The following is a 21,988-nucleotide window of genomic DNA, read 5'->3' as shown; positions in this document are numbered from 1 at the left end:
TTGGGTTCACAATGGATAAATGATAGAGAAGAGAGCCCTGTCTATGCTGATGGGAGGGTCTACCTAAACAAAGAGATGTGAAAAAATAATAATAATAATAATAATAATAATAATAATAATAATAATAATAACACCAGTGTGAGACTAGCGGTTAATGATATTTAAAAAGGCAATGATCCCTCTTTTCAAAAAGGATTGCAGTAGTCAAGACTAACACGCTGCTGTAAATACAAAGAGGGAGAATCAAGAACTCTGAAATGTCCAGTGGTACTTTCAAGTATCCTCAATGGAGGCTATGTAAAAGAGTGCAAAACAATAATGGGATACAAAAGAATTAACCATTGGGTAAAAAAATATAATATCATATTTAATGGTCAAGCAGGTCCATTCATTACAGTCAATCTGTCCTCCTGCTTAGACTTTGGTCTACATGCAGTCGATAGCTAACAACAACAAAGCTGCCATGCCATGCAGTTTACAACAACAAAAAGTGGTTGATAGTCTAAAAAAGTGAGAGCGCTGCGAAAAAGTGAAAGAGTGGGAAAGGGGATGGGAAATTGTGCATTTTAGATGGTTGGGCGATGATCCCTCCGCAGCTACGCCTTGCATTGTAAACCTTTTTTGTCATGTCATGTCATAGACTTGACGAAATGAAAAGAGAAAAAAGTTAAGGGTCAATTGATCCTTGGGAGTTTTTTTTTTTTTTTGTTCATATTCATAAAAAGGCTTAATCATGTTTAAGCATTCATGTTTACATGTTTGTATGCTTCCTTGTCAGAGCGGAAGAATAAACAGGCGAAAGAAACAGACAGGGACAGCCACAAATCGCACTGATTCCGTTAATTTTGAGTTTCGATCAGGCTGTGACTAATCGGAAAAGGATGCGAAAAAATGGATTTTTATTTTTCTGTCTAATTGCTCCAAAGGTGTGGATGGATGAGATATTTTGTTTCTTCATCGTTACACATTTCGGCAAATCCTCCCGCGGTATATGGAGAGAGAGAAAGAAGGAGAGAGAGAGGGGGGCGTGTGTTGGTAGTACATGTAACAAGTATTGTGTGTCCTTATTTTATTTATGCTCATGCTCAACGCCAATATCCGCAGTTGAAATACATTTTTAAGAAAAGAGAAAATATAACTGAAGGCTGTAGCTGCGGACTTGGTCAATTATGAATCTGTAACTTGAGAGCTTAGTTTTTAGAAAAAAAAAAAAAAAAAACATTAACATTAACATTAACATTAACATTGTTATATAATACCTCTTTCAAATAGACAAAATGTGATCAAGGACGACCAACATGTGGACCTTGTCTGTATGCAGGATTGATGGAATGCACATTCTTACTCGGAAAGACCCCTGCTTCCAAACGTAAGAAGCAACCGCACCCTGGAGTCGAAATTCTAGAAGCACGCCTGGAAAATATTGAGTCTACTTATTCTGAACGAATCAGTCATATGGAATCGATATTGAGTAAAGTCATACCCACGGGTCAGGAGAATGAAGAAGGATCATCATCACCCACCTCTGATGCTGCTGCTGCTAATACCACTCATGATACCACTACTACTACCACCGCTACTACTACGACTCCAACTACTACTCCAACTACTCCAACTACAGCTACTACCACTACTAATAAGCGAAAGCAATCAAATCGTGTTATGAAAGGAGCAGGAATTAACACCAACGTACCCATAGATATACCTCCAGCAAGCGATGATGGTTGGATGGATGTCAACTCCCCCTTGGATAAAGTGTCTCTTTTCGATGCTCAATGGGATCGTAATTTCGGCACCCCAGCTATGGTAATACAATACAGGTGCATGGATTATAGATTCTTGTATTCTTCAGTCAACTACTGTTGATGGTTACTAAAGACTTGTTACTCTTTTCCACTTTCCTTTCCTTTCCTTTTCCTTTTTCTCGTTATCCTCTTTATCCTATGCTTCGGATTTTTTTTTTTTTATTTTTTTTATAGAACGTTGATCCGGCCTCAACGCCGACGTTATCATTACGCAAAGCAGGAGCAACAGGAATAGAAACACCATTACTGCCATTTTTGAAGGAAGAGCCTGATCCCCTTCCACTCTTCACACCAGATCATCAAGTAAGCAAAGTTAATCCAACCTATTCTAGAAAAAATTTTTTTTTTTTTTTTTTTTTTTTTTTTAACCTTTATTTTACTCTTCTATTTCCTGATTTGTGTCTATATGTGTCAAGTCGTCCCAGTCCATAAAGTCGCCAACATCGTCGATTACACCATCACATTCATCCACTTTAGATCAGACGCAAGGAGAGAGCGATGGAGATGATGGAGAGGAGATGAGTGAGCTTGCAGCGACGATGGACAAATTGAGAGTATTTGATGCATCCGTCTATTTCGGAAAAGGATCTATGCTATTTACTTCAACAGATCAGAATCAATTCTGGGATGAAGAGATTTCATTTGATGTACATGAAGCACATAATATCGACATCCCACCCGAAGCGCTGATCTTGCCACCGATCGAAGTGATTGATGTTTTATTTGACATTTATTATCAGGTAAAAAAAAAAAAAAAAAAAAAAAAAAAAAGAAAAAGAAAGAAAGAAAGGAACAACTTGTTACAGAGACAATACAACGATGACCATCAAATTAACTATTCTATACAACAAATCTCTTCTTTTATACACAATATGAAAGCACTACTATGTATATTTACCAATGATTCAAAAAGCAACCCTTTTACAAGCACTGGAGGATCGGTTTGAACCACAGAATATTTTTTTACTCAACGCAGTGTTCATGGCAACATCATTAACAGGAGATTGCAATCACCCATCTTGTTTCAGTACACCCAATGATCCAAAGACACTCGGCACACCGTTCTTTGAGCGGGCAAGGATGGTTCTGGATTATTGCATTGGTATTCCTCGACTCACCACTGTTCAGGGATTGATCATGTTATCACGCTACCCACGTATTTCGGGATTAGGACATAGCTATATGCAACAAGCGATTCATATGGCCTCTGATCTGGGTCTTCACAGAAAATGCGATCGATGGATCTCGGACAAGCAGGTCCAAGAGGCTCGTAAGCGACTCTTTTGGTGTGTTTACGGTGCAGATAGCTCCACCTCCAGTGTAACAGGACGACGACCTATTATTGATGATACAGAGATTGATGTGCCAATGATCGCTCCTGTGGACGGGGACAGTGAAGCAGAGACGAACCAGACACTGTTTTTGTTTCAAATCTGTCGACTGTGGAGGATATTCAGGACCATCAAGCGATATGTCTTCAATGCGGCAGAAGTCCAGGATATGGTCCCGGGCAGTCTTCCCAAAAACTGTGAGCAGCAACTCATTCAGTGGCAACTTAACCTCCCAGCAGAACTTCAGTTCAATTTTAATATGAAGGCAGGTGATCCAAGAGCCTTGTACAACTCTCGAGCAGGTAAATTATCAGAAGGAACTATTAAAAAAAAAAAAAAAAAAAAAACTAGTGAATAGCATTTTTTGCTTGGAAACTTCAGAAAAGATTAGGTACTCATATGAATATGCTTTTTTTTTTTTAAAAAAAAAAAAAAAAAAAAAAAAATAGGTATCGCACAAATGTTGTATGAATCAGCATTGATCCTGCTTCACAAGCCCTATCTCTCATCTTCTGAACATCTCAAGCGATCTCCTTATCGATCACAAGACATTTGCATTAAATCCGCCACCAAAATCACAGAAATTGCAAGAGTATTAGCTCTGACGTATCAAAAATCCTTTGAATTAACCAGTGTGGGCGAATATGCCATGTTGAACGCCATTCGAATCCATGTCATGTTCCTCAAGTCAGCCGATGCTAAGATTGCAGAGACCGCGAAGAGCAACTTCGATTATATTATGCGGTTCTTCCGGGAGTTTTACTCCTCTCCACGAGCCAACAGTGATGAACAGAATATTAATTGCGTACTCTCGTTCTTTGAAGAGTTTATGCATACAGTCAAGGGACTCAGTCAATCGAGTGTTCATGTCTGTGCAGGGGCGATCAAGAGCCTGGCGATTGCAAAACGTAACAGGATACCCACCACTAGACGAGGACATGGAGTTGGAGGAGCTGGAGCTGGGACTGGATCTGGATCTGGATCTGGAGCAGGAGCAGGAGTAGGAGCAGGAGCCACGACTTTGAGCGGACAGCAACTTAGTCAAGGATTACTTGATGGAAATGACCGCCGTAATATCAGTCGGTTGGTCAGAATTGGACGTGAGGAACGCGCGAAGGCTAGGAGTAACTCTGTAGTCTCACCTTCGATGGGAGCATCTGGTCTGAACAGAAAGCGACACAGCCACATGCAACACGAAGCTCAGCAGCGTGTGAATATGAATCAATATTTCCATCAACAACAACAACTGCAAGCACAGCAGCAGCAACAGCGCCAAGCCCCTGTGACCTCTTCAGCATCTCCCCTTGTAGCAGGAAGCGATGATAGTGGAGGAAGTTATTATAACCCTGGAAAGATTCAAAAGGTCTCACAGTTCGTTGGGCCATTTGGAGGTCCACAGGTCATGGAGAGCTTGAAACAGTTTCAGACAACGACCGCGATTTTGAGTCAGCCTCCTGCCACCTCTGGAACAATATTTCAGCCTCATCAACTTCTCCAACAATATCAACAACAACAGCAACAACAGCAGCAATCGGCACAAAATCAGCAGTTGCAAAATACAAATACAAACTTAATCAATAATGTCCTCTCACCCACCAGCAGCATCTTCCCAACATTCGCACAACAACAACCTATGACGCTGACTATCCAACAGCAGCAACAGGCTCAACAGATTTTACAACAACAGTTGTTGCTACAGCAACATCAGCAGCAGCAACAACAACAACAACAACAACAACAGCAACAACAGCAACAACAGCAACAACAGCAACAACATCAACATCAACAACAGCAACAGCAACAGCAACAGCAACAGCAACAGCAACAGCAACAACAACAGCAACAGCAACAAACTCAACAGTTATACAATCAGATCGGTCAACAAATGGGCTTATATGACTCTTTTAATCCGATTCTTTGGAACGATATGAGTGCTATGACAGGGTCCAATATTTGCTTCTTGACAGACTCACAATTCATGAGCCGAACTTCGAGTCTGGATCCAAGCAGCGCTAGCAATAACAACAACGCCACCACAGGCGCCGACAACAATAACAATAATAGCAACAGTAATACCGGTAACAACGCTCTTGGTATTAATAATAATACGAACAATAGTACAATGTCGCCTGCTACGTCCATCGCCACGACCCATATCAGTAATTACACCAATAACAGCAATAACAACAATAACAACAACAACAACAATACCACCAATCCCTCTCATCAGCATCTGTTCAATGCCTACTTGAATAATCCCATGTATAATATGACCTCAAGCGGCGTTGGTGTTACGGCTAATTCTACTCCTACTACTACAACCACTTCTATTGCGACTGCTACTATTAATAACAACAACAACTTACATCAGTCTCACCAGCCACTAAATGAAATTGATACATCTGGTCTCTTTTTACCTCTCAAGCTCGAGCCTCCAGATAGCACTCTAGGTTCTATGGGATTGACCAACAACAGCAGCAACAATAATAATAATAACAATGGGGAATTGGGGCCAATGGATGAGGAGCTTAGTTCAGATCAGGTACAAGCTCTTCTAGAACAAACTTTAGCAGCAGCAGCAGCTCAAAATGCTCGGATGCATCAATCATTTGGAACTCTAGGTGGCATAGGTGGTGGTGGCAACGGTATTGGGGGTATAGGCGTAGGTATGTGTGGTGGTAATGGTGGTGCAGGTAACCAGTTTAACCAACAACAGTTCCGACAGCAGCAACAACAACAACAACAACAAGCAGCACAGAATCACTGCTTGGATCTAAGTGGAGTCCAAGATGATTTCCACTCTACCAACTGGCCTGGCATGATGTAAATACTATAAAGAACGATGAACGCCAGGTCTGATTAAAATAAAATAAAACAAAAAGATGAGGATAATGAATGAACTCTCAAACTTAATAGTCTCCACAAAGTTTTTAGCTTTTTTGGCTTTTTTTTTTTCTGAAGGAACATATTAAACGACTATTTAGCTGCTTGAAGCACAAAGTCTTTTTTTTTTTTTTTTTTTTTTTTTTTCTTTACAATCCATCCTTGGCATCTGTATGCTCTTTACTGAAGCGTTCCGCATCCTGAATACCCTTGTCAACATCGATCCAAAGGAGCAAGATCAAGGGAAAGACCATCATGACTAGAGGGAAGACGAAGCCCCAACGAGTATCATTGTTTTCGATGATCGCACCCGTGATCAAGGGTCCTAACCAAGAAGAGGATTTGTCTGTGATACCATATAACGAAAAGAATTCCGATTCTTTGCCCTTGGGGATCAGAGCCGCATACATGACTCTAGAGAAACTTTGGAAGGCTCCCAACATCAAACCGAAATAAACAAGACAGGGCCAGATCTCGACCTTGTGAACGAGCCCGAAGCTGTTAGAGAAGCCAATGAGGCAATATACAGGGACCATAGCGAAGGCTGCAGAGATGATCAAGAGCATTTGTTTCGATGTCAAATTCATCCGACGTTGGATCCATAACCAAGCATAGGTTCCAATCAAGGCCGAAAACGGAACCAGAATGGCTCCAATCATCAGTTGAGTGTTGGTGAGCAAGAATTTCTTTTTGCCGAGGAAGATGGCTAAGGAGACGATAGTGGAGTTGCCATCCGAGAGAATGAACCATGAAACGAGATATTTGAATGTCTCCTTGAGCAAGCGAGCTTCTGTCAACGTCTTTCCAACTGCATAAATAAAAGTAAAAATAAAAATTAAACAAATGGATTAGAACTGATATCAAAGCTTCTACTTTTAAATTAAACTATATTACAAAAAAATAAACAAAAAAACTTACGACGTCTCCAAGAATAAAAGAATAGGTTGACATTGCCTGGCAGAGGCTCACCAGGCTGAGGGGCCATGTATTTGAGAGTGAAGAACGAGACCGCAAACCACCAGAGTCCTGTCAAAGCCATGCCGACCTGCATCGAATAGGTCGTCTGACCCATTGCGACTGCAATACCGGCTGCAATGATCAACATTGTCACACCTGCAGCATATCCAATGGCCATTGAATGAGATGATAAGGAATTGGAGACCTTGTCTTGAATGAAATAATAATCCGATAAAGTCTTTGTTGCTTCTGCTTCTGCTTCTACTTCTGCTTCTACTCCAGTTTTGGTGGCGAGTCCTCTTTTGACATCAATGACTTCGGGATGATCACGGGTTAGAGTGGGGATAAATGCATAATACAAGACCCAACTTGCGCCAAATGCCACGTTGGAGATGATCACCAATATTCCCGCAAACCAATACAAACCTAAAAGATAAGAGAAGTGTACAGTACAAGTAAATAATCAAATGTTTACAGATGTAAAGTTTTTTTTTTTTCGGCCAAAGATAATAAATGATGTAAACCATACTGGCAGTGCGGATAACAGCAAAAAGGATAGTTGCGATGGATCCAATGAATGCGAACGTCATCAAGAAGGACTTGCGCCGGTCTATAAAAAAAAATAAAAAAAAATAAAAAAAGGCATTAACGAATATTAATATCAATTTTTTTTTTTTTTTTTTTTTTTTTTTGGGGAGACAATAATGAGTGCGGATGAAATCCATTTCACTTACTGCCGTGATCAGCTAATGCACCCATACTGATAAAAACAACTGCTTGCAAGAATACTGAGACCGAAATACAATAAAGCGAAAAGGATGCTGTGTCTAGCCATATCGATCCAATCTTTACAACGCACTGAAAGTAAGGATAGAGGGAAAGAGAGAAAGAAAGGAAGAAAAATCCGTTGCTGTTTAGGAATACATTGAAGATATTGGACACAGATCTTGATGATTTCTGAATTACAATGAGCCTTTAGTCTTCTTTTTTTTTTTTCATAAAAAATACCTTGTAGTTTACTTGATGCTTTTTTTTAAAAAAAAAAAAAAAAAAAAAAAAAGATTAATTTGCTTTGTCAATAACTCGGCTCTCATTCCACTGCAATTGGCAGAGGCACATGCATGAGGACACTTGTGCAAGTGCTTTTATTATACTATAATTTTTGAAGTTTCCAAGTCCTCCTTCCAAATCATTTAGTAACATGCTCGGGTACTGTATGTATAAACATTACTGATCAAGTCGGTATGGCATACAAATGGTGGATTGGCGAAAGATAATGGAAGTAGGAGAGCCGAGATTATAAAAGATTTGTGGCACATGCGGGTACCCAATGCACAAATACATGAACATGCTACACTGTTTGTGACACTCCACACTCGCGGAGGAGATTTTTTTTCAACCAAGATTTGTCATACAAACTGAGTGTGGTGTATAATTTATAGGGATGACATGATATCTTTTTTTTTTTTGATTGCAATTACAAGGGTAATAAATGATATAAAATAAAGAGATTTACCGTATCACAAGGCAGGTCTCTGTTATCGAATTGACGTCCATTGCCGCTAGCAAGAGCCTCAAGTACAATAGGCGCAAGGGTTGAAATACAGACGACGCTATAAGGCTCGGCCTAAAAAAAAAAAAAAAAAAAAAAAGACAGCTCATAAATGTGAGAAATCGCTTTTCGCTAATTTTTTACCAGGAAGGTCACACATAAAACAGAGTTTAAAGGTACAAAAAAAAAGAGCAATTAGACCTCACTTACAGCAACAGCATACGCAAGCCTATTAAATTAAAATTACATTATCATGCGCGCCAGAAGAATTTTAAAAGAAAAAAGGTTAGTGAATAATTTGACACTGTATATCCATGCAATAGCATCATTGTCAAAGACCCAGCCAGACTATCCACTCTTTTTTTTTTTTTTTTTTTTGTTTATTATTGGTTTTTTCCTTTGGTCCCCAGCTTTGAAGCATGACCTGGCCCAAGAACACAAAAAAATAATAAATAAAAAGAGCCAAAGAGGGGGAAAACAAAGAGATGTGGAGAATCTGAGTTATCTGGTGGAAGGAAATTATTAAAAATAAAAATAAAAATAAAAAAAAAAAAAAAAAAACTGCCTAGTTTCTGTTATTTCGGAATATGCAATGTAAGAAGAAACGCTTTATATATAATATATACGTCAGAGGGAATTAGGATGTGAAAAAGGTGAGTTTTCTTTTTTGTCTTTACCATCCTTGAATCTCGCGCCTAGTGAGAGGTTTGTGTTGCTCAGACTCTAAACTCTCGATACTCTCCAAATCCTTCTTGTCACCAGTGGTGCCTACATGGTTCATCTCATGTAGTTCCTGCTTTTGATCGGACATCAGTAAGTGTCCGTTGAATTAATCAAAGTTGAAATGAAAGTGTGTGAGAGAGGGAGGGAGAGACAGTTGAATTAAAGTGCAACAAAAGCACAGACAAGTGTTTTCGGAATTATAATAGTAATAAAAAAAAGAGGGGGTGAAAACGAGAGACAGAAGGGGCGGAGGAGGATACAGGAGGAGGAGACAGAGGGGGTATAGAGATGGAGGAGAAAGAAAGAAGGAAGGAAGAAAAGATTGAAAGCGAATGAGGAGCATGGAATGAGGCAATGTTGGGCAACAATGAGTGTGGGTTGAAATTGAGTTAAAGTTTTTTTTTCGAAGACACAAGATCATGGCCAATCAGGTGCATGAGCTGGGCTGACACTCATTAAATTTGTTTCCTGCTTCGTTTTTCGCTTTTTTCTCTTCTCAGCATATGTTAACTCTAATCTACTGGGAACGCACAGCACTTGTCTTTTGTTGCTTCTTATTAGCAGAATCACTATTGTTCATGGTCTATCTATAAGTAGTCTTTGTATAAATGCCGTTAAGATTTATTTCAGATAGAAAGAAAGTGGATCAAGTTTGATCAGGCAGGAAGGGCTCAGGAGAAGGACGTTAAAGTAGAAAAGGGGGCGAAGGCGGTGATTAATAATGGTGTTCGGTCATTTTCATTAAAAATGGAAAATAAAATAAGAGGAATATAATATATACATAACTTATAATTCATAAATCATTAAAAAAAAAAAGATTCTACTATACTTTTATAATGTTAAATAGGATGAAATCTACATACATCTTAACCCACTTCCTTGTTCCTTTTTATTATTCTGGTGAGTTATTCATTTTGTATTCGCCTTCGCAACTGTCTGCAAGCTCTCGTAATCGATCTTCGTTAAGGACCCGGAGCAAGAGGCATTTCGAATAAAGCGTACTGTCCAAGGAGAACGTGTACTTTTGGGGGCGCTTCTGGAAAGCCAAAAACCACTTGATCGTCTTGGCTATTAAGGGTAAAAAAAGAGAGAGAGAGAAAGTAAGTTCAACTGAAGCATAAAATCGACAGCTTAAAGAGCCACCTACGCCCATCTCCTTCCTCCCCCTTCCTTCAAAAGTAATATAAAGTAATGCTTACCGATCAGCTGGAGCCGATAGAAATTCACAAGCAATTTTCCTGTTGGAAGCAGTTCTTGTAGTTCTGCACTACTGGGGGCCCGTAGCTGATCACTTATTGACATTGGCGAGGTTGATTCTTTTGAATGTTGGGCTCCAATGATACTACCATCTGTTGAATTATGTTCCATCTTGTCTAGAGGGGTAACGCACTCTTCTTCCTTCCCTTCTTTTTGGTCACTGAGTAGTAATGGAGGAAGGTACCATGGCGGTAATACTGTGGTATGTGTGAGGTCATACATAAACAGACCGAGAAATGGGATACACCCTTGCTTTTCCAAAGGCACTGTATACTGGAGATATTTGCTACTGTGTCCACCATTGTTGCTGCTGTTGCTGATGCTGGGACTGCTGGTGCTGCCAGAACCATTATAGCCATTAACAGACTCAGTTGACTGATGGGTACTAGGTATGTTGACCTCTGTTATGAACATTGCCATTCACGTTATAATGATAATGACAAAAAAGAGTCAGAGTAATGCAACTGGCAATAAACAATCAACTATCAAACGTCTTAATCGAAGTGGCACCTACCAGACCTATTACTGAATCCCCGCACCATACTCACTCCGTATATACTGGGCCTCCGCACAGTGACATCGCTTGTAGGCGTAGCAGTTGTTTCTTGACATCCAACCTGATTCATGGCTCTCCGGATCACATTCCAATTGCGGCATGGAGAGATGAAGTCCTGGAGCTCCTGCAATACACGCATCTCATAGCTGCGGACTCTGGACCATGTTCGCCTCAGGCCACACAACTGCCAAGAACCTAAGCCCATCACCAATTGGATAAGAGTATTGTAGTTTCTATATTGATAGCATTTCTATGATTGTTTTTTTTTTTTTTTTTTTTTTTTTTTTTTTTTTAGAATATTAAAAGCAAGACTCAAATAGTTAGGTTGCTGTTGAGATAGTTAGCAAGCTTTTTTTTTTATGGTAAAGAAATACCTGAGCGATCCTAATGAACTTTTCGATGACGCGTACACGGCCTTCAATCGGATTAGTGCTGACAACTTCAGAAACAACCCACATACATAACTAAAAAAAAAAAAAAAAAAAAAAAAAAAAGACATTCATAAGAGAATTCATTAGTCTGCTTGACATCCTCTGTACTTCTTTATTGCCTCCATGGCATATTGTTTCCCCCACAGGCTTGTTTCCCTGCAATGATTACTCATCTTACCATATTGCTTCGCTCGGTGCTTGCCTCGATACCGCTCTGCTCGTCATCAGTTTTGAACGGAGAATCGCTTACTGTGGAATGTGTTCGGCTCCGGCTCTTTTGACCTGCCTTTGCCAGTTTAAGCTCCAGGAGCTCATTCCATTGCACTTGCTTCAAGAAGTGCTGTTCAATTAGACAGAGTTGCTGTGCAATCATTTGCGACCGATAAAAGAGAATAAAAGGCTTATAGGCAATATTTGCACCACCATGGCAATGGTTTTGTATAATCGCATGAAAAGGATAGTAATGCCATACTGGCGAGCCCGGAGTCGAGGGTTGTGATGACACTGACCCTGAACGCTCTCGCTCTTCTTGTTGTTCCTGCTGCTGTTTCTCCATTTGCAGGGCCTCCATAAGCCCTAGTAATTCATCTTGGCTTCCTCTCAGTGTCATCGCAGGGGTAACATCATCATTATCATCATCCTCGTCATTATCATCATCATCATCATCATCATCATCATCATCATCATCGTCATCATCATCATCAACATCCAAAGGCCCAATTGACTTTTTACTAGGTGCGCCTCGACTAGCTGCGACACCAGAGCACTGAGCATGATGAGGACATTCCGGATTCGGGTGTGAACCCATGGAGGGAATGGAGCTAGAGCGTGAATGGCGGCTCGAGATGCTCGAAAACTGGGTCTTGGTTGGCGAAGGTATAGCTAAAGGTATGGTCACCGAAGAGTTATTATGGCTTTGGGCAGCAGATGATTTAATACGGTTAAGTGACCTATTGGGCATCGGCGGCAATGCTGAAGGGAAAGTCATCAAGTTAGCGATGGATGACGGCATTGACTCTTGCGGGAATACATCCAGGCCCAATGGAGAGACAGCGCCAATAATTGGCGGCCGTAGGCTTGGATGATTGCGTGTAGTAATGGGTAAGCAATAATCTGTAATTCCTGTATAAACTGGTCCCCAGCATACACATTTCTTACCCTCTGCTACCAAAACTTTGCTTCCTGGGAAAATTGTTGGGTTAACAATCTGCTGGTAGATGTCTTCACTCTTCTGACGGAGCTTGCTGATACTCATGGTCATCTTGGTCGACCAAGTACTGCTACTTTTTCCAGTTTTCACTGATGGTGCGGATGCTCGCCTTCCTCTCGGTACAATAATGGCTTCACCTTCACTCATCCTTCTCGACATGGCCCAAGACCGAGGCTCTTTTGAAAATATTGACCTAAAGCTCTTTAAGTTTTACCACATATTTCAATTATTAGCAATGACTTTCCTTTAGCTTTATAACATTAGTTCCACGCTCATGCAGCTTCTTTTTCTTTGTAACCATGATTTTTTACCGAAGGAAGGCTATTTCTTTCATTGAACATGGACTCGGAACTAGTGCCTGCAAGGGTGGTAGCTCTATGGCGTCCTTTGGTCGGTGCATCCTCGCTCGCCATTGGAGCCTCATCGCTTGCTGAAACAGGCCTGTCCAGCGCTTGTTCGGTAGGTGCGGGGATCTGTGCACTCGAGATTTTCAGCTGTTCAACCTCAGCAGCTTTTGAGTCGCTTTCATAAAACATTATACCGCGTGTAGGATTAACTGGTTGGATTACTGTTGGTGCTGGGTCCATTGGCCCAATACAGCACTCCTGGTCTTCTCGTTGCTGTTGTGGCTGCACGGAATGCTGCCCTTGTTCAATCATGAGGCTTTGTTTTACAAGACCTTTGTGATACTGTCGTCGTCTCTTAAAAAACTCAATGAGGCTCTGAATGGTCTTCGAGTCCTCAACAGAGGCCTCAACTTTTGGGTGAGAGCGCATCCCATTAAGAAACGATGCCAATTTGAAGCGTAGTAGCTTTGAGGTCAAAAAGTCATCTGCAAAATGGTTGTCCACCCAGTGTCGAAAGACGGCTAACGTCCTAGTTATTGGTAATGCAAATAGATTTTTTTTTTTCTTTGTCAACTACCCATGTTGCTAAATGCGCTCCTTTTTTTATTATTATTTTTAGTCTTACCGTGCTCGAGCGACAAAGCGCACTTCTGTATTTCCTTCCAGAGCCCATAAATAACGCTGAATGAGATAATCGCATAGCTGTGCAGGAGGCATGAACAATCGATATGTCAGAAAGAAATCACTCATAAACCCTGCATCTATTCAACAAAAATAATTATTAGCCCTTCCACTTTGTTTTCGGTACAATAAGAGATAAAAAAGACTTTGCGTCGAATTATTTAGCTTACCAATGCCATACTGATGCGTCAACTTTTCAACCAACTTAGCGGCCGTCGCTGCTGCGATAGTGCGCAAAGGAGATGCATTTAATTGCGCATCTGACGAAGGAGTACTCAGTGAAGCATACACGATTGCGTCTGAGCTTTCATGTTCCTCCAGGCGATCATTTAAATAATCAAACACTCCAGCACCGACCTCGGAATATCGAGGGAGCTTAGGTGGTGGCAGCAGTGTTAATGATGATGTTCCTTCATCACCATCAACATCACCAATGCCTTGTTCCATTTCTCCTTTTCCTTCTTCTTCTTTTACTTCTCCTCCTCCTCCTACTGCTGCTGCTGCTGCTACTTCTTCTTCTATTGTTTTTAATTCTAGCGGTAATGCTGATGCATATCTGTCACCGAGGATCTCTTGAGCGACCTCTTTCTCCATACTGAAAGTCGCACTGCTATTGTTTATTGCTTGTAATCGGGCGTCATATCCGTGAGCATGTCTTTGTTCTTGTTCCTGCTCATGTTCATGTTCATGTTCATGTTCATGTTCATGTTCATGTTCATGTTCATGTTCATGTTCATGTTCATGTTCATGTTCATGTTCATGTTCATGTTCATGTTCATGTTTATGTTCAACATGAGTGTCAACTTTCCTCTCAAGGACCTCATATGAAACAGTAATTTGCTCTGGGCTCAGCTTGCGGCTAACAAAAGAGGGAAGGCTCAGCTCATATCCCTCAAAATCTACGCCCAAAGATGATTCCTGTTGGTGTTCTTCTCCCCGATTGTTTCGCGAATCTGAGAATGCTATCGCAGAATGCAATGTACGCATCTCTTCCTGGATTTGCGTTTGCGCCAAGTGCTCAGACACCGGATTTGCGCTACCTTGCCTCTGGCTCCGTTCTAGAGCCTTTGATAACGCATCCTCTGTTACAAAATGTTGCATTGTCGATCTTCTCCTTTCACTCTGATCCTCATTTATTCGTGTTAAAGATACTCTTTGTCGAGTGGAGATCGAGCTTCGGCTAAAGCTATCAATCCCCATCATCATTTCGATGGAATCGCTGGATGAGTAGGGACTTTGGATTGGACTTTGAAGACAGCTATCCATCATATCAGAGACTCTACAATAAAAATGATAATAAAAAAAAAGGGGGGGTTACTATCACTTCAGGATCCACATTAACAGCACTGAGGGAAAAGAGGCATCGTACAAACCTAGAGTCGAGCGACGCGCTCCATGTCATATTTACGCCAAATTGAAACACTCGATCCAAGTCCGAGTCATCATCGCCCTCAAAACCTGAAGGCTGGTTGCTTTGTCCAACGTTTCTATGAGCCTGATCATGATTACAACCTGTTTTCGCTTTTTTGGCATTACTTTGGGTGGAGATATCAGCTTGGGTTGTTGCTAACCATCCACTTCCGGATTCAGGGACGGCCACCCAACCAAAAATAGTAGAAAGTGCTTGGAACTCTTTAGTGTTAGAGTCCACACAGGAATGGTGGCGGCGTCTAGGCATGTAAGAAAATGATGAGGTATCGCGAGATGTTGGTAGTGGTAACGTCATGAGCGCACCATCCCTTGTAGATAAGGCCATCGATAGACAGCTTGCAGGTGTGCTGGGTGATACCAAAGGCGTCTCGAATGAAGACAGTAGAAGGCCACAAAAGGAGACAGATCGACGCCGTCCATTTTGTGGAACGTGTCTTTTTTAAAAAAAAGATCGACGTTACTACTCTGAAGATTAAAACCCAGACATTGTGAACATTATACATTTTATGGTTTACACTTACTGGGTATTCTCCATGTTGGACTGTATATCATCCTTCTTTTGAGCTTGGCCACCCTTTTCTTCTTCGCCTTCCATTTCCGAATGATCATCATCTGTAGAGTATTGCGCCTCTACATCGTTATCACTGTGATCCAACTGATCCTGACTGAAATAATCATTGAACACGTTTAAATACCCCAGCTCAGGCGAGCGTGAGTCAGGTTTGGGTGCATCTCCTTCTTTTGCAAAGAGTTGTGGAAGAGTCAAATTATGCTGTTCTCGAATAATTGATTGATGAAGTTGACTATGTTGAATACGTTCATAAATTTGGTTGATTTTTTGCACACATTCAGAGACCTGTCGTCGATGATACATGGGTTTTTGTTGTCGTTGTCGTGGTTGCTGTTGTAGCTGTTGCTGTTGCTGTTTTGGTTGATGATGATGGTGCTGTAAATGTACAGAAGGTTTGTTTCCCTGGATATGGTACGTATTGGGCTGGTTTAGAAATATGGGAGAATAAGGAGAGGAATGTGAAGATGGAGGCAAAAGAGAGAAGTGAAGGGGGAGAAGGGGAGGATCTCGAAATGAAGAGTCATTTCGCATATTTTGTCCTTGGCTTGGTGTTTGCTTCCAAATTTGCTCCTGTTTCTCTTGGTCCCTGTTCCACTTGTACTTCTGATCCCGTCTTTGAGCCTGAGCATGCGCACATTGTCGAGGCTGTGGCCGCAGCTGTTGTGGTTGATGCTGTTGCCAAGCGAATGGGCACTCTGATGAGACTTGACTAGACACTAAATACTCGGAACTACCTTCAGGGCCTCTGCAGGCGGAGACTGTGGGATGGAATGGTGGATGCGGGGCAGTGTCTGGACGAGAAGGGTTTAGTTGGGAAGGATCTGGAGGGGTTTGGATCAATGTCATGGATTGAGGAAATGGAACCATGGTTTTTTGTTTCTCTGATGGTAAGAAAGGGAGGCCTAGCAAGATCTGCTTTTAAGTTTTTTTTTCTCTTAAAGTTTTTGCAGGGTCTTTGATAAAATGGAGGCAATGATAATGTAGGGAGGATGAGACACGTCGTGTTGAAGTATTTTAATGTCTGTGGTTTTTTTTTTTTTTTTTTTGTGGTGTTACTTGCTACTTTTTTTTTATTCGCTTTTTTGTTTTTTTGAGTTTCTTTCTTTTTTCCCTTTTTTTCTTCTTTTTTTGGTGTCTCCTTACCATAGATACCTGTTGGGAGTGGTCAATTCAAGAATGAGGACCAGAATCATATGTGAAAGTTTGGAGTAAGGGGGATGGACTAAAATTATCAGGTTCTCGAAAGTTAAAGTTTAGAGGACATTTGCTAAAGTTACAGGCTAGTCGACAGCCAAAGAGTGAAATCGCAAGAGAAAAATGAAAGAGTAAGAGGGAAGAAACAGAGGAAGTAGAGGATGGGTGAAATGATCGATGTACTGAAAAGTAAAATTACATAGTCATTCTCGGGAAATAAGAAATGACAACGAACGATGAGCTTACAAGTTTAAATAAAAGAGAGAGAGAGAGAAAAGAATGTTTTTCCGTGCAACCGTGCAACTGTGCGGTTAAATGCTGTCGAGTTGCTTATTTTATTCAATTCATTTTATTTCTACAACTTATTTTTACAAGACAATGCTAATCATGAACAGATGAGCAAAAGTGTATGCTCGGCACTCTATATAATAGCAACCAAGTCGAGCCCACTACCTTCGTCTTTTCTTTTTGTGAGAGGGACAATAAGAAGGAGAAAGGAAGGAATAGGAAGGAGGAAGCAATGATGGATTAGCAAAAAAAAAAAAAAAAAAAAAAAAAGTGTGCTCACAAATCAGGAGAAAGATAGCCGTGATCACCCCACAAAATCATCCCCTCGTTTTCCATCCCCTCGTCTCCATCCCCTCTTTTTTCTATCCCGTCCATCTTTAAGTTCAGCATAATCACTCCTATTTCCAGCTTACTCATCATCTTGAAGCTGCAAGGAAAAGAAAACGAGAACAAGAATAAGAACACTTAATAGAGTTGATAGCGTTAATAGCAGAGACATTACAAAGTATGTAAACTAACTGCAGCAATAAAAAGAGGGTTCGAGTTTGAGAAGGCCATGCTTGATAAAATGTAAACGCTCATTTGCCTTCACAAGCTCACACATTGTCTATGCAAACCTTTATTTCATGAAATACCGATGTCCCAGATGCAGAAGAGTTCTTGACGACATACTTGAACCAACCATCGTTCTTCATTTTAGTCGCTTTTTCTATCCTTTCTGACAAAAAATAATCAAGGGGCTAAAAAAAAAAAAAAAAAAGAAAAAAAGACCGTTAGATGTAATTGCATGAGCGCCTGATGTTGATGCTCGGTTTTGTCCTACATCTTTGATGTATCTCGTAAAGTGTTTGCATTAAGCTTTTTATTTTTATTGCAACGTCTAAAAAAAAAAACGCGAAGTCTCGTGACAGGACAAATTTGGTGGCAACATGTAGCTTATTCTCCGACAAAAAGAGATTGAATTTTTTTTTTTTGTCTTCACTCTTATCAAGCAATATTTTGATTGGAAGCATAAAAAAAAATGTTCGCCTCTTCATTTTTCAGGCTCCAATACTGGAAGACCTTTATAACCCCAAACCAGTATTCTCATAAACAGATTCCGGACCTGACAGACAAAGTTGCCATCGTCACGGGAGCTAACAGTGGTCTTGGTTATGCATCCACGGTTGCTCTGGCTGCTCATGGCGCACATGTCTTTCTCGCCTGCAGGAGTCAGCAGCGAGCTATGGACGCTATCAAACGAGCCAAGGAGGATATCAAAGAGGTGCTTGCTCATTTATCAACAGAGATAGTAAAAACAGAACCAAAGCTTGAATTTTTAGAACTGGATCTTAACGACATGGCTAAAGCTCGTGATTCAGCAAGGAATTTTTTAGCAAAGAATCTACCCATTCATATTTTGATTTGCAACGCTGGCATCAATTTGACTCCTTTTGAACTTAGTGCTAACGGTATCGAAACTCAATTTGCAGTTAACCACATGGGGTAAAGAACATTAAAGAAAGCATTCTTATACAAAAAAAAAAAAAAAAAAAAAAAAGAGAAGAAATGAAAGTTTGAGCCTTCGAGCTAAATAATACTCATTGTTCTCCATCTGCATTTTTCTCATCTTCTCTCTTGGCAGGCACTTTGTTTTCGCCACCGCATTACTGGAACGTATCAAAGAATCGCAGCCTTCAAGGATTGTCATCGTTTCCTCCATGAGCCATGAAGTCCATCCTCCTGGGGGAATTGATTTTGAGACATTGAATGACGTGACCAACATCAACGTTGTTCAGCGCTATGCCCGTTCCAAGCTTGCAAACCTTTTGTTTGGTAAAGCTCTAGCCCGTCGTTTGTCAAAAGAGCGTGTTTACGTCAACATTGCGGAGCCTGGCTATACCAATACAGCAATCTCTCGTCATACTAAAGATGTTTATGGAACTTTAGCAGGAAAGCTTGCTGACTTCATGAACAGATGGGTGGCTAAGGACCCCAAAATGGCTTGCCTGACCCAGCTGTACCTTGCTACAAGTCCAGAGGTCGAGAGTATGGATATTCGTGGACGATACTTCATCCCCATTGCTAATGAGCTCAATCCAAGTAAGTAAGGTAGATCTTCTTTCATGAGTGTGTAATGTTTTGTTGGTTTAAAGTTGTCTTTACGAACTGGACAATAAATTTTTCTTTTTCCTTTTTCCTTTTTTTCACCATAGGTCCATCCGCGCTTGACGAGGGGTTCCAAGAGGAATTGTGGAAATCTAGTGAGGCCTTGGTTCGCGAGAAGATTGGAAGTTAAAGGTCCGTTATACTAAGCTTCTTGCGGGGAAATAGCCAAGTGGCAGAAAGAATCAAGCCATGAAAATAGACCATTTGTTTATTCTTTGTTCTGACCCCCCTTTCCCCTTTTTCAATCCCATCATCGCTTAACCCTCTTTCAAAAATAAAATATGATGCTCCAGACATTCCCTGGTCGACCAGAAATCGATTTTCGATACACCATAATGCTATAATTTGCTGAGGGGGGTTGCTACATCCATAGGGCTTTACTATTTGCTTGGGTGTACTTCCACAGTAGTTCTTGGCAAGGGTCATGGAGATTTCCCATGTCATCATATTGATCGCGATAAATATACGATCAAGATAATTTGCCCACAGGCCTCAACGAGCCACTTGCCATGAGCTTGATTTTTTTTTTTTTTTTTTTTTTTTTTTTTTCGCAGACGCGACAACTGCAAAAGTGCACTTTGCCAAAAGTCTTTCTACTCTGCGATTCAGGGGCCATTATGCTCATTTTAGTTAATCGTTGATATTAATGAGGCCCAGGGTATTGCGGACCGAGTGGATCATTTGAAGTAAAAAAAAAAAAAAAAAAAAGCTTATCTAGACCTCGTAAAAGCCACAGCCTCTAAGGCTTGTTGCCGCCGCCATTTCTTCAGCCCAAGCAAAGGCTGTGTCTAGAGTGGCTATTGTTGTATTTATATTAATATAAATATAAATATAAATATAAATAAATAAACGTATAGTCTCGTGGTCCAAATTATCTTTTTCTTTTTTAGATATTGGGCAGAATCAAGAAATACCCATATGATAAACTGGTTTTTCGCTTCTTCAACTTGGTCATATATGCAATTGACGCGCTATTGCCGTTAAATTGCTATGGTGTATTGAGGACAATGAATAATGCATCTAGCAGCTAAGGGAATCATGATGGGCATACCTGGATACGGAATACTGAACTTCCTTGACAGAGTTGCATCTAGTTCACAAGCAATAAGGCTTTGAGGAGAATATATTCGAAAAAAAAAAAAAAAAAAAAAAAAAAAAAAACTATTTCTCACATCTATGGATGGGCGTAGTCAAAGGGTATGCAGGGCTGCTGGACCTCATTGTGGGAAGACCATATCCCTCTCTCTCTCTTTCTCTCTCTATAGACCCGTACGTTTCTTGGCGAGGGAGAGATTTCAGGAACAATTGTTGGGGATTTATAGCTAATAATTTGTTTACGCGACAAAAAAAATGTCATAGACGATTACAGATCTCTGTTAGTTTTTTTTTTTTTTTTGTCCTAATTGCTCTTGTTGCCACAGGAAGCAATGCGAAGATTCCGCACTCCGCAGCATATAGATTTTTTTTCCTCCAATGACTTCAGTAAGCTTAACGGAAGGACCCAGATAGAGATTTTTTTTTTAAAAAAAAAAAATCAGCAGAGCTTTCATTCAAACGGATTCAATAAATGAAAAAAGAAAAAAGGGAGAAGGGGGAGGGAGGATAGGGAAGTTACGCCGCAGTCTTGACATGGCACAGATGCCTTGCCCTTCTCTTTTTTCTCATTTTTCTCATTTTTCTTTTCTTCTTTGTTTCTTTTGCCCAATTTCCGGTTATACCAAGAAAAAAAAAAAAAGCCAATTACCGGATACGCTTTGGCCTCCCAACTCCCAATTCTCAACCCCCAACCTACCCTCGTTTCATGCACCATGTCTTGAAGTGGTCACGCGCCCGCTTATTTGTTTATTTACATATATATATATATATATTTATACATGTACATACATTGCCAAGCATCTTTTTTTTTTTTTTTTTGTAACACGCACTTTCGACCAAGACAAAGTCGATCATGAAAGGTTAATTACCCTTGTTTGTTTATGGCCCGGGAACCGGGATAGACAGGTTACGTCTTCTTTTTTTTTTTTTTTTTTTTTTTTTTTTTAAAAAAAAAAAAAAAATCAAAAGATAAATGGACCACATTGTTACTGTTTTAAGGCAATTTTTTCTTATTGCAATTTCCTCCACATCGAAATATCCCCGAGTAACAGAGCTGTATGATTCTGAGAATTTAATAAAATGAAATGAACTTTTTTAAAAAAAAAAAAAAAAAAAAAAAAATCAGCAAAAAGAAAATAAAAAAATAACGGTCTTAATTAATTTATTTTTATTATTTACTAACTTTTAAACAAATACGGTAATTGACGCTAGAGCGTCAATTTCCTAATAAGGTATACAAGGCAACCTTAACAATGAAAAAAAAAAAAAAAAAAAAAAAAAAAATATCAAATCAACGGGCCAACAGCATTAATGTTTTTTTATGCATTATAAAAATATATTTTTAAAAGGAAAAAAAAAAAAAAAAAGGTGCCCGGACGATGCGTGCTCGCATTGCCAATGTGTCGCAGTTTTAGATTATGTATACTCCCTCTGTCTCTCTCATTTTCGGTTCTACTCCAACAGTAACTCCAACAAAATAAAAAACAACATCGCACAGAACTATTTTTGATAGCCATCCAAGTATCCT

At 40.2% G+C, this 21,988-nt stretch overlaps 6 protein-coding genes across 6 annotated transcripts; 2 read left to right on the top strand and 4 right to left on the bottom strand.

Annotated features, from left to right (window-relative positions):
• Window positions 1-1,326: 1,326 nt before the first annotated feature.
• On the top strand, window positions 1,327-5,963 carry BCR41DRAFT_391253 (fungal-specific transcription factor domain-domain-containing protein; the record flags this gene model as incomplete). Its single annotated transcript, XM_022028337.1, has 5 exons — window positions 1,327-1,806; window positions 1,980-2,108; window positions 2,222-2,545; window positions 2,685-3,438; window positions 3,586-5,963. The coding sequence occupies 5 exons, from the start codon at window positions 1,327-1,329 to the stop codon at window positions 5,961-5,963; spliced, it is 4,065 nt and encodes a 1,354-aa protein (XP_021886506.1).
• A 205-nt stretch (window positions 5,964-6,168) lies between these two features.
• BCR41DRAFT_391252 (autophagy-related protein 22-like protein) lies at window positions 6,169-9,339 on the bottom strand (the record flags this gene model as incomplete). Its single annotated transcript, XM_022028336.1, has 7 exons — window positions 6,169-6,827; window positions 6,938-7,402; window positions 7,506-7,586; window positions 7,711-7,834; window positions 8,493-8,603; window positions 8,739-8,757; window positions 9,206-9,339. The coding sequence occupies 7 exons, from the start codon at window positions 9,337-9,339 to the stop codon at window positions 6,169-6,171; spliced, it is 1,593 nt and encodes a 530-aa protein (XP_021886505.1).
• A 767-nt stretch (window positions 9,340-10,106) lies between these two features.
• BCR41DRAFT_344158 (ras guanine nucleotide exchange factor domain-containing protein) lies at window positions 10,107-12,240 on the bottom strand. Its single transcript, XM_022022441.1, has 5 exons — window positions 11,674-12,240; window positions 11,439-11,528; window positions 11,023-11,314; window positions 10,451-10,909; window positions 10,107-10,319 (listed from the first exon to the last, which is right to left on the bottom strand). Exons 1-5 carry the CDS (start codon window positions 12,103-12,105, stop codon window positions 10,144-10,146), a joined length of 1,449 nt encoding a protein of 482 aa, XP_021886504.1. The 5' UTR covers window positions 12,106-12,240; the 3' UTR covers window positions 10,107-10,143.
• A 334-nt stretch (window positions 12,241-12,574) lies between these two features.
• Window positions 12,575-14,180, bottom strand: BCR41DRAFT_330351 (ras guanine nucleotide exchange factor domain-containing protein; the record flags this gene model as incomplete). The annotated part of the gene is made up of 4 exons (XM_022021746.1): window positions 12,575-12,906; window positions 13,017-13,581; window positions 13,678-13,813; window positions 13,904-14,180. Coding segments are annotated over 4 exons (1,308 nt in total), but the record flags the coding sequence as incomplete, so codon positions are not given.
• A 1,161-nt stretch (window positions 14,181-15,341) lies between these two features.
• Window positions 15,342-16,762, bottom strand: BCR41DRAFT_6350 (hypothetical protein). Its single transcript, XM_022030954.1, has one exon. The coding sequence runs from the start codon at window positions 16,600-16,602 to the stop codon at window positions 15,682-15,684; it is 921 nt and encodes a 306-aa protein (XP_021886502.1). The 5' UTR covers window positions 16,603-16,762; the 3' UTR covers window positions 15,342-15,681.
• A 1,476-nt stretch (window positions 16,763-18,238) lies between these two features.
• On the top strand, window positions 18,239-19,307 carry BCR41DRAFT_297863 (hypothetical protein; the record flags this gene model as incomplete). Its single annotated transcript, XM_022020465.1, has 2 exons — window positions 18,239-18,702; window positions 18,842-19,307. 2 exons carry the CDS (start codon window positions 18,239-18,241, stop codon window positions 19,305-19,307), a joined length of 930 nt encoding a protein of 309 aa, XP_021886501.1.
• Window positions 19,308-21,988: the final 2,681 nt, after the last annotated feature.

Source organism: Lobosporangium transversale, assembly GCF_002105155.1.
Source record: "Lobosporangium transversale strain NRRL 3116 chromosome Unknown BCR41scaffold_1, whole genome shotgun sequence".
NCBI lineage: Eukaryota > Fungi > Mortierellomycota > Mortierellomycetes > Mortierellales > Mortierellaceae > Lobosporangium > Lobosporangium transversale.
This window is presented reverse-complemented; position numbering and strand designations above follow the sequence as displayed.

Coding starts and splice junctions, on each gene's coding strand:
- BCR41DRAFT_344158 (XM_022022441.1), bottom strand. CDS start 12,105: ATGACACTGAGAGGAAGCCAAGATGAATTACTAGGGCTTATGGAGGCC. Junction 11,529..11,673: donor GCACCGAGCGAAGCAATATG/GTAAGATGAGTA, acceptor TTTTTTTTTTAG/TTATGTATGTGGGTTGTTTC. Junction 10,910..11,022: donor GGGATTCAGTAATAGGTCTG/GTAGGTGCCACT, acceptor TGTTCATAACAG/AGGTCAACATACCTAGTACC.
- BCR41DRAFT_6350 (XM_022030954.1), bottom strand. CDS start 16,602: ATGGTTCCATTTCCTCAATCCATGACATTGATCCAAACCCCTCCAGAT.